General features: G+C 40.7%; 1 protein-coding gene across 1 annotated transcript in view; it reads left to right on the top strand.

The window, feature by feature from the left end:
* The window catches only part of ASXL3 (ASXL transcriptional regulator 3), a 137198-nt gene extending 127184 nt beyond the window's left edge, over positions 1–10014 (top strand). The window contains exon 14 of the mRNA XM_054189564.1: positions 1515–10014. Within this exon, the coding sequence (XP_054045539.1) occupies positions 1515–5198 (3684 nt within the window). The 3' untranslated portion in view covers positions 5199–10014. The remainder of the gene's footprint in view (positions 1–1514) is intronic.
* The last annotated feature ends 2173 nt before the right edge of the window (positions 10015–12187 follow it).

Genomic DNA, 12187 nt, shown 5'->3' with positions numbered 1-12187 from the left:
AAACTGAAAAAAGTTGCTACTGAAACAAAAACCAAAGTGTTTTGAAGTAATTGTGAGTTTGTGATAGTCTTTAAAATATATTCATGTAAATGTTAAACCCTCACAATATTACGCATGAGCGTTTATTTATAAGCCAAAAATTTAACAGCTAGGAAAAGTGAGGTATTCCAGCCCTCCAGACCAGCATGGAGTTGTATGGTTACATAAATGGTTATATATTACATTACCATCTTACTATTGATTTCCACTGATGTCTTATGGAAAATCAGATGCTGTCAGTTTTGCACAGTCTTATCTGTTGAATCTCCCCGAAGCCTCCAGCCAGTGAATGAAAATACTGAAAAGTTGGCAAGCATTTCAAAAAATAATTTTGGACAATCAATTCTAGTTTGTTTTTTGTGTGACAAATATTTGGCTCTTGGGTCTTCTGACCAACAAACCCCTATCCTTTGTTATTAAAAGAGGAAAAAGAACCCCAGTTATCCTAAATCATTCTGCTGTATGGCTCTCACTTTTTCTTCAAATATTATCTAGTTTTCTTCTTGGCTCCTTTCAAAATAGAGTTCACAGCATTAGCCACTAAGTCCTATTACTGTGGACAGCCGGTAGACATGTGTCCCTTTTAAGAAATGGAAATGGTTTTTTGCCAACCTTTGGGTATTCTGAGAGTGTATGAGTTATGAAAGTGGTCCCAGGACTCTTAATCTCTAATCCTAAAAACAGATGTGCCTAAGTGGATACATACTCGTAATTCCAGTGATTTTACAGGTTATTATTTTGCTTAAAGTTTTAGGTATTTAAAACTTTAATATTTGCATTTTTAATATCTGTAGGTTTGAGGATTTAGTTTTTGAAGTGCAGTAGTGTAGGAGGTATCCCAGGGATGTACTAAAGCAGGTCTTTTAAAATTGCAAGCGAGGAAGGGAAAGGCGTATCCTTTGATGATTCACTTCTTTTACACCACTACTCTAAAGTGCTCTATGCTATAACATGAAAAACACGCTCAGTGGAGACAACTGCTACATCCTATCTAAAGGCAAGATTGGTTGTCTGGTATATAAGGGAAAGACAGGCTGTTCCTAATGTCTTAGTCATTGGAGAACAAGGAGCAAAAGCACTACATGATCATTTTTTCACACATTTCCAGCAAGTGCTTAGTTGTAGGCTCTTTTCCAGTATCATTGCACTAGGCTTGTTGACCTTCTCAGTTAAATACACTGCAGATAAAACAGGTCTGACAAATTGTATCAGATAAGCATCATGTTGTCATCCAGATCAATCTTTCTTCTTGTCAGAAGGATCAATGTGAGTAGGCTAATACAGGTGTCAGTTATTCATGCTGGAGAATGATAAAATACTGCAGTGTAAGTATCCTTAATTTATAGCATTTTTCTGTATAGCTGCACTGAACAGAAATTCTCTTCATTACCTTTCTCTGACCCCTTTAAGAGACTGCTGGTGGTTTTAGTGAGTCGATGATCTCAATAAAATTATTGGTTTTTTTCTTCCTTTAGATTCAGCTTTCAAAAATTGGACCACCTTTCATCATCAAGAGCCAACCTGTTTCTAAACCAGAACCTCGAGTTTCCCCAAGTACATCAGTCAGCAGTGGGAGAAACACTGGGGCTAGAACTCTTGCAGATATCAAAGCAAGAGCTCAGCAAGCAAGAGCCCAAAGAGAAGCTGCAGCTGCAGCAGCCGTGGCAGCGGCTGCGAGCATAGTCTCTGGAGCAATGGGGACCCCATGCGAAGGTGGGAAGACAAGAACACTGGCACACATCAAGGAGCAAACAAAGGCCAAGCTATTTGCAAAGCATCAAGCCAGAGCTCATTTACTCCAGACTAATAAAGAGTCAAAGTCGCAGTTCAGCTCAAAGGAAAGTACCTCATCTCTGGAGATACCGACTTCTACTGACGCAAAGATTGAAGGTTCTACTGGTGTCATTATAGTTAATCCTAACTGCAGGTCCCCTAGCAACAAGTCTGCTCATCACCGTGAGACTACCACTTTATTGCAGCCATCACTGAACACAGCTACGTTACCAGAAACTGCTACTGAGATACCTGTGCACAGTTCTGATGAAAATATACCTGTGCCACAATTGTGTGAGAAAATTATTTCATCTACCTCTACTGAAAGTAACAGTGTGCCAGTGCTTTATAATAAAAGTTCAGTCTCTGTGTCTGTTTGCAGCACTGCTATGTCTGGAGCAATTAAAGAACTTTCTTTTGCAAGTTCTGTTGATAAATCCTCTGTTTTAATGTCTGTTGACAGTGCAAACACAGCAGTTTCAGCTTGTAATATAAATATGCTGAAAACCATCCAAGGGGCTGATACTCCATGCATAACCGTTGGACCAAAATGTATTGATAACAGTAATGTACCAGTCTCCATAGACAATACGGTCTTATCAAATGCCATCGATGACAAAAGGTTGCCGATACCAAGTAGCAATGCGAATAACACAGTCTCCAGTCATTATGCCACTGTGCCAGCTTCATCTATTGCAAATAATTTGCCAAATCATCTCTCTGGTAGTTCTGTACTGATTCCCCCAGTGGGGACTACCAACAGATTTTCTTCTGATAAGATAGCCATAACTGGGTGTAACGAGCAAAGCCCTGTCTCCATTCACACTACCGCTAGGTCAGCTTTAAGTTGCAGTGAGGCCCTTGCAGTAGCAGATTCTGTTGCAAGGCCGCCCATTTCAATGTTTACTAGTAACATGGTGACAATAAGCTCTTATGATAACGCTACTAAATTAAATGCTGATCTCTTAGAAAAAAGCTCTGGAGCACGAAACCGAATGGATCTCTCTGGTAAATCTCAGCCGGTGAGCTTTACACAAACTGTCATGAACAGGTCTATACCTTGCAAAGTCATTGTTGACCACACTACAAATCTGAATTCCAGTCTGTCACTTTCATCTTCTATTGAAAACGCGGAGAACAGCATTGACCTGCAGAGCAGACCTGTAAGGACAGAAGCTGCCTTACAAAGTATAGCCTGTCCCCAGGTGTCTGTCATAAGCAGGCCTGAAGTGGTCTCTAATGAAAGCCTTGAGCACAATTCCAGCTTTATCACCATTACAGCAAAGCAAGACAGCAAGAACTTGCAGGCAGGTTGTTCAAGTCTTCGAGAAGTGCCTCTTGCTCCTCAAGATAAGTTAATTGAGGTGGTTACTCCCAGCCAAGGTTTTGCTGAGCAATTAAGAGGTCCTTCAGCATTTAAAAATGAAGCAGATGCTGCCTGTGCCAATCAGTATAACACTAACAATAGAATTTGTTGGCATGATGAAGAGGCAATGAGTACAGACCAGCCAGTGGTCAGCCATCTTAACTCCGGTAAGCATAAGGAATACACAGAGCAAAACTGCTTAAAAAATGTCAAAACCGAACCTTCCAGTTACACACAAATGTCAGAACTGCAATCCAGGAGTCTTTTGACGAGCATTGCTGTTCCTGTTAAATCAGAAACTAATGAGTCTGACAAGTGCTTCAGGATGGACACCGAAGATTTTACAGGACCTGAAATGCCTGCCCAGACCGGGGAAATAGCCACAAGTGCGCAGCCGCCGCAGGCCTCCAAGACGTCCATCGCGGACTCCATGGAAGACTCCCTGTCCCTGACGACAGAAACCCTAAAGAGAGTTACCAGTGCCGGGGGCTCTAGCTGTCGCTTGTCGTCAGTGGAGGCCAACAATCCTTTAGTGACACAGTTACTGCAAGGGAATCTGCCTTTAGAGAAAGTGCTGCCGCAGCCCAGATCAGGAGCCAAACTAGAAATTAACAGGCTTCCCTTGCCTTTGCAAACTACCTCAGTATGTAAAACAGCAGTGTCCGAGAGAAATATTGTTGAACATCCTTCCAACTCTCCTAATCCAGATGGTAAAGGATTTACCGCAGGCAGCATAGCCCCACTCCAAATCAGAAAGCGTGAAAACCATCCGAAAAAGAGGATGGCCAGGACTGTAGGGGAACATGCTCAAATTAAATGTGAGCCTGGGAAGGTGTCAATGGACACAGATGTTAAAGTGGCTCCTTGTGTAATTAGTTCCAGCATGAATCAGCTAGGGCATGGTCAGCCATTTAAGCAGGAGTGGCTGAACAAACACGCCATTCAGAGCCGAATCGCTCACAGCCCAGAGATCAAGCAGCAGAAGAGGCCTTTGCCTTCATGCAGTTTCCAGCAGAGCTTATTTCACATTGATAAAAATGGCAGCTTTCACGCAGAAGCTAGTACCTCACATAGACAGCATTTTTACCAAATGTCCATGGCTGCGAGAGGCCCCATTCCTACGGCAGCTTTGTTGCAAACTACTTCAAAAGGCCCACCTGGCTGCAACGCATTTGCTTTTAGCAGACACCTGGAACAGAAGGGCTTGGGAGATGTGAATATTTCTACAGCAGCTCACCAGCTGAGGCTAGGAAGTGTGTTTTCCCCTAATATTCAAATTAAGGAAGGTGATGACATTGCCAGTGCCTCTCAGACTCTGCAGAGTAAAACATTAGTGCATCCCCCTCCTCCCCCTCCTCCCCTGCCGCCTCCTCCCCCTCCTCACCCAAATGCAGAAGTCCCCTCTGATCAAAAACAACCGACAGTCACTATGGAAACCACTAAAAGACTTAGTTGGCCTCAGCCAGCAAGCATCTGTAGCAATATAAAATCTGAACCTATTTCTTTTGAGGAAGGTTTAAGCAGCAGCTGCGAACTGGGCATGAAACAAGCTTCCTATGATCAGAACGAAGTGAAAGAACAGTTAAAAGCGTTTGCATTAAAAAATGCAGATTTCTCTTCCTATTTACTTTCTGAGCCACAAAAGCCTTTTACCCAACTTGCTGCTCAGAAAATACAGACGCAGCACCCACCGCAGCAGCCGCAGCAGCCGCAGCAGCAGCTCTGTGGAAATTACCCAACGATACACTTTGGTAGCACAAGCTTCAAAAGGGCAGCATCTGCAATTGAGAAGTCGATTGGGATTTTAGGAAGTGGCTCGAACACTGCCACGGGCCTGTCTAACCAGAACGCGCAGATCCCGCTTCAGAAATTTGCTGACAGTAGCAATGCCGATGAACTGGAACTGAAATGCTCTTGCAGGCTGAAAGCCATGATCGTGTGCAAGGGCTGCGGAGCCTTCTGTCACGACGACTGCATAGGGCCTTCCAAACTGTGTGTAGCTTGTCTGGTTGTACGGTAGGAAATGAATCAAAGATGCAGTATCCCTTATCAGCGTGGGAGAGCAGGACAAAGGAACGGAGAAATTGGAACAGTTTAGGCCACTAATGGTTTGCAATTAGTTGATTTATTTTGTTTATTTTTTTTTTGAGGAAACCGGTAGAAGTAGTTTAAAAACAAAATAGCCTTGTTACTGCAGCTTCTATGATCTCTCTTGCTGTGCTAAAAAAAAAGGCATTAATGCATGTCATTTGTAGCTTCTATTTATTTGCACAAAGTGCAGCACATTTTTTCTCCACTTTTTGATAACCGATACAAGCTGCAGGTTGAAGATGAGTGGAAGAATAGCTCTGCAAGAAGTGGAGTAACTATGCAGAATAGTGACTGTTTTGAGTGGGGTAGTGGCAAGGTGCGGGGTATTGGCCATCCTAGCTTCTAAGTTTGCAGTTTTTCTGCTGACAGGATTGTCTTCTTCAGTTGACTTTCACTATCGAGGGCTAAAATACAGTCACTTCACCTAGCAAAAAATAAGGGAGGAATTTAGATTGTTAGAGGAGTTTCCTTACATGCCCGCCAGGGACTATGGAATTCAAATCTTGCTCCTCATCTCTTCTTGTTGATTCCTCGAGAAAGATTCGTATATGCGATGGGTTAGTGGGACCAACACTGGAATCACATTGGCTTCAGTAGAGTCTGGAGAAAGTGACTTCTCTACTGGGAATTAGAAACCTGTTTTCTCTTCTTGTTTCCCACTCACATATTCTTTATTTGTATTTTTCTCTAATCTTTCCACTCGTTTTGTCAGTCCCAAATATATATATAAGGTCAGCCTTATGTAATAGGTTCTGGATGTTTTAGCCTTTCCGTGGCCTAAAAATCATGCATTCGTATGGTGAATGAATAAGGAAAGATTCTAATTGTGTATTGGTTGAATATTAGGTTATCAGTTGTTTTTCCTCTTATGTGAGTTACTCTATTTTAAACAACATCTCAGAGTTTTGCCACTTAAAGTAATTCTTAGGCTTATTTACAACACTGACTTTTTTTCTCAAAGGAATCCAGACCCCTTACTCTACCTTTTAGAAATTTTTGCAAGGGATACTGCATCTTTAAAGTAATCTTCAGTATTTATCCAGTACTGTATTTACATTTAGGACTATAGCCGCATTCCAAATGCGCTAGCCACCGTAACAGCAGAGAAGAAAAATGATACTTTTGGGGCCCTATTCACCTAAAAGGAAAATACTGTAAAGGGATAAAGCACATGCAGTTGCTGGGGAGATGAAAATACCTTGGGTTTTTTTACTCCCACTTCAAGAACACAAAGTGTGGAGTGCAAGTCATCCATCTGCCAATATGTGGTTGGGTCTGCCCAAATGTCAGCATCAGAAAGAAATGTTATTTTTACCATTACAGTAGAACCTCACTAATCCAAAGACCTTACAGTCTGCTGAAGAAAACTGATTTTCCTTCCACAGTTTTCAGAGAGCAATGTAGTACGAATGTGTGAGATGTAACACTGCTTGGGTTTCGTGGTGCAATTTACTGTTGCATTCTGAAACATTAGTGTGAATGATAGAACTACATTTAGGAAATAAAAAGTATACCGCGTTTTACACTATACCTTTTCTATATGGTGTTTGTTTGCATACTTATTCATAAGCTCTAACTGGATTCCCTGACATGGGTGCATATTAGTGAGGTTCTATTGAATGGAGGAACCACATTTATTTTCTTGTGGGACCATTTTCACAAACATGATAAATGCCATTTATTGTCTTAAAAGTGAGCTGGAATATCTACAATGTACATTCCTGTCACAGGAAGCTCTATGGTGCACCTTGATGTTCTCTTTTATTGTAATTAGCAACATATCGATATTATTTTTGACACTGTGTGGTACAAAGGCCATTTATAATTACACTAACAAATTTGTTGCTGATACAATAATATATTTTTTCTATACAAAAGTGCTCCTTAATATGACATGTGAGTTAAGAAATGGCTTCTCAGCACTTTCAGGTCTTCTGGTAGGAAAATAAGCCAGCCAAGCAAAAACCTAAAAGTAACCACATGAAAATTAGCATCCAGTGCTATGCCCGCTGCTGGCAAAACAGTGACTGGAAAATACTCATGAGTAAGCATGAGTGGAGTCAGCTCGTGCATATAAAATACATATTTGAGGAGCCTTTGTATTGGAATTGTATTGCATTGTATTTGTCCTTGGTAGAGGTAGGATACTTCTATTTAAAAAAAAGAGAGCAACCAGTCTTAGACTTCTAATAACCTGTGTTTGTATAAGCCTGCTGGGAATCCTTATTTCTAGCTCAGGTTTTCCTGTCCACAGCACATAAGTCAATATTTGTTTGTACTTGCATCTTGAAATACTTCTTGTATTGACTGACATAATATAGAAATAAATTCCAGCCACAAAATAGTTTTACTTTGTTCAAAGGATAAGAGTGTGACTAATGTGGTAGGTAACTCATTCATGTCACATTGTCATTTTTGTATCAGGATTGCAACTTGCATGTGTGAGGTCATGATAAAATGTTATTTAAAATGGCATTAGACTGGATGGTGCTATGTTGTATTACAAAACTGACCAAACTCTTCCATAGTGCAGTTCCACTCCTTCCGTTCTTGAGTCGTTGGAGCTGCACCAGGCATAAACTTGACCAATATGTTAGCCAACAGTCGTGAAGTGTTGTTGCAGATGATAGTTTTTTAGGGTATTAAAACACTCAAAAGCAACTGTGGTGACATAGGAGCCTGACTGAATCCCAGTGGGACTGAAAACCTTACTTGGATTCTGGTAGCACACAAATGCTTGGGGAAGAGTGAGCCTTGGTCTTCAATAAGAACACAATCACATTTAGAGGTTAATTTTGAATGACTTCTTTTTTTGTTTCATTGTCCAGGTTTCAGGCCCAATGTCATTGTGTTTTCTAATGACCATACAGTTTGCACCGTGGGGTGTTAATAGTTTATGCACTGAAAAGTGGTGGAAGAATTGCTTAAGAACACACTGCTCTGTGTTTGCGTGTGCGTACGTATGTGTCCCAATGTCCAGCATGTATAATTTACCTTTTTTTTTCTTTTCTTTTGAATCTCCAAAATTGTTCCCCTACTCCTACCCCTGGAGCAGCACTTTTGGGTGAGAGGGAGAAACATTCTTTTTTTTCTTTCCTCCCTCATTATTGTTTTAATTGCATACCTGTGAGATATGCGGATAATGTTAGGGCATTTGCAGCGTGTGTGTGTTTGTGTGTTTCTGTTCTGAACTAATTTTCCAAGCAGAAATTCCCTTTGAAATAATGTTAAAAAAGAAATAATTAAGAAATGGTGAACTGGATGCTCCCTGTTTGCATTTTATTTATCTGCTGAGGTCTAGTACGTGAAATAGTGTTTAAAAGACAAAAATCGAGGTTGAGCCATAAAGCAAAAGGTGTATTCTCTGTACTATATACTTTCTTCTTGAGGGTGGTGCATGTTGTCAGGGTAAGCTACAGAACGTGCAGGTGGTTTTTCAGGGCCCTGCAATTCCTTGCACAGTTTTGAAGCTGGTGCATATGGTGCTTTATAATGCAATTTCTGAAGTAAAATTACCTTATGCTGCACCCCCTTCCCCTTATAAACACACGCACAATTTCAGAATCGGTATTGTAGCCTCTGGTTTAGCAGTTTCTCCAAGGTGTGGTGAAGTACCAGGATAAACACTCAAGATGAGCTGAGAAGCGTCACCGAAAGGGATCATTTTAGCTGACACGCGTGAACGGCCCTGCTCTGAGCACTGAATGGCTTCTGCAGTCTCCTGGCAGCAGCGCAGTGCCTCGTGGCTCTGCAGAACACTGGGGGGGCAAGCAGCAAAATATTCAGTGGATTTATCATGGACCCGTGTGGCTAAATGTTTCTGAATATATGAAATCCTGTCGTCTTCGGTCATCATGCTTTGTCACTGTAAAACCAACGAAAAGAAAAAAGAAAAAAAAAAAAAAGCATTTTTTAGTCTAATTTAAGGAGCTGCTTCTTTTATAGCACATAATATTTCGCTTTGTACTATATTTGATAGTTAAAGAATAATTTAGTCCGTAGAATAACTTTGTTGTATTTGTACTGTTCATGAATGTTACAAGAAAAGTGCTTTACTTTGTTGCCATAATTCTCTTGTACTGCTGTAAAATATTTTTTCTGCTTTACGGAAACTTAACTCGATTCACATTTTCAGTACAGGGTTTTTTGTGTGTATGTATTATTATTATTTTTTTTTGTCAGTATTCTGAATGTTTACATCTGTTCGACATTAGCCATTCTATGCCTTTGTAGGGCAGTATTACTCCTGCAGTATAACAGCGATGTGAAATCCACTCGTACCTAACGTGCATGAGAAATACAGATTTACTGGGGAGATCCCTAACGTGCATAGATGTTTTTTTCTATCTGCATTCAGTGAAGTAAATAAATACCCTCCTTCAGTCCTCTACCAAAGAAAATATTATTCCCACAGGACAAGCTCAGAAGGTGGTTCTCTGAATCTTCAGAAGGGGGTGTAGTTGGTTTCAGCAGGATTGCTACAGTTTAATGCTGTTATGCTTTGCTTCGTTACCCCACCAGACATGACTGGGTGAAACAAGCATTTTAGCAATTTTTTTGGTTCGAGACAGTGTTTTGTTTAGAATTCAGGGATCATGCTTTCTTTAATGGTGCTGTTTGTTTGGTTTTTTTTTTTAAGAAAACAACATTTTGTTGCCTACAGAAATGACCATTCACAAAACCATAAATTAAAATAATTTGTCTTCATAACTTCTCTCTTCTCCCTTTCCTTTTCCCCTTCCCTATGCCTTGAAAATAACAACTTGGACTTCAATATTAAAATATTCCGAAAAAAAAAATAAAGAGATGAAATAATACTTGTCATTTGTTTATTTATTTTACGTTCAGTGCCTTAGGCGGGAGATCCTGCTTGTGCACATCCTTTGTATGTACAGGTTGGTGAAATAGAAATGTGAGGAAAATTGGTCCTTTGACAAAGATTTTTAAATGACGATGTAAGACATAGTCTGAATGACTTTTGATGTAACTCAAATATTAATCATCTTATACTAGTAGAATAAAACTAGGTGTTGTATAATAAGTTGTTGTAAGTAGAATAGTCTGTGGATGAAAGTGATTATACTGCTTTCGGTAGGTAATGCCGGGTGTATTTCAGTACTTTGCCTCCATCTGCAACCCCGTCCAGAACGTGCTTAACACCAACAACAATCCAGGCATACACCTCCTTTATTTCTCATTCCCACAGCAGAAGAAATTAGATGTCCATGGCACCCAAAAGGCAACCAGTCCAAGTTATACTCTTCAAATCAGTTATCTTTTGAAGTCTGGAAGGCCTTCCTGAAATGGAAATTCAGTAGCCATTATATTAAAAATTTTTAAAAAAAAAAAGGGTTTTCATCATTTTACCCTGCAAAGAGAGGTTCGAGTACTGGTGGTTAGGGTGTGAGTGTTAGAGGGGGGGCAACAAATAGCTTTTTCATAGGCCTGCTCAGAAATACCAGAACAACGCCTCCTAAACACCATCTTTTGTCTATCTTCCAGTCATTATTATTATTATTTCAGCTGTGGAACCATCTGAGGGTCTTGCTAGCAGCAAGTGGCAGCCCCTTCTGCCAAAATCTGTCCAAATCCAGAAAGAATACAGTGCCACCCTATGCACTTTATAATCCAATGACCTTTTTTTTCATATCCAGTACCTGGCAAACTCTCTCAGCTAGTAGTCATGCAGATTATTTAACTTGTTAAGTTCTGCTTAGATATTTGTCTTTGCGTGGGGCTGTTACAAAGTCAGGGACCAGCTCTGCTTCTGGCAGCAATAACTTTTCAAGCTAATTCCTTTTCACAAGCTTTCATCAAAGCAATGGAATGCAAATCAATTTGTTAAATCTGTACTACCTAAATACTGACTTTTGCCCTTTTCCTTCTTTTTTCTTTTTAAAACCTGTAAATTATTTCTGCACATTTTTATTCTGTCTTAAAAAATAAATATTTGACTTTTGAGCGGGGATTGCTAAGGACCTTATAAGTATTAATAAATTAAGCCTTGTCCTTTTTTTTACGTCCATGTGCTCTCCTTAGGTCAGCCCAGACTTGGGGAATGAGTTCAGCCAGCAGATGGCATCAGGAGAGAACAGGCTGCTGCGGTCTCGCTCTCTTCAGTTTTCCTGTCCCTCAGCAAAAGCACACGGCACGGAGAAAACCGCGAAAATAGAGGGTTTCTGGGTTTGTCTTTCTTCAGTGCGGAGCTTTAGTTGTGGTGCAAACAAGCCCTCCTTCTCCCCCGGCCCTGGGACTTGGCCTTCAATAGAAATGATGCCCTGAAGCTCACATCATCCTTCCCTGCACTTGGCAACTTTGGCAACCTCTGAAAGCACTGTCTGAGTTGTGCAGTCCATGGAAGTGAAATACTGATACACTGGAAAAAATTCTTCCTCAGGCCAGAGCCAGGGCATTTTTTATTTATTTTTTTTCTCGCTGTTTCCTTTTCCACTGGTGGATGAAAAGAGACAGCAGCACAGCCTTTGGTATCAAGGCGCTTTTCACAAATGAAGGCTTTATCGCTGCTTGGTGTGCAGAGGGTGTGCTGTTACCGCCTTTGTCGGATGACATGGCTTGTAGTCGAAGGGCCACCAAATAGCAATACCTTTGTGCACCACCGCCTTGGAGACAGCTTTCCATGATAAGGAAAGTAGATGGAGTCACAGGCACTGATACCTGCTTGTGGAGACAGAGTACGTTATTGGTACAGCTGTTTTTTTTTTTTATGGAAACTGAGCTAGACATAGATATAAAGCAGCATTTTTTGAGATAATTCAGGCACCTGGACACTGGTACTCTACAAATACATAGCAGACACTGATGAGAGGACTTTGTGATATCTTGTTTGAATGACAGTTGTTTAAGTATTGAAAGTTCACGCGCTCAACCTATTGTGCCTATTGACTCACCAGCAGTGAT

Source organism: Rissa tridactyla, chromosome 2 (assembly GCF_028500815.1).
Source record: "Rissa tridactyla isolate bRisTri1 chromosome 2, bRisTri1.patW.cur.20221130, whole genome shotgun sequence".
Classification (NCBI taxonomy): Eukaryota; Metazoa; Chordata; class Aves; order Charadriiformes; family Laridae; genus Rissa; species Rissa tridactyla.
This window is presented reverse-complemented; position numbering and strand designations above follow the sequence as displayed.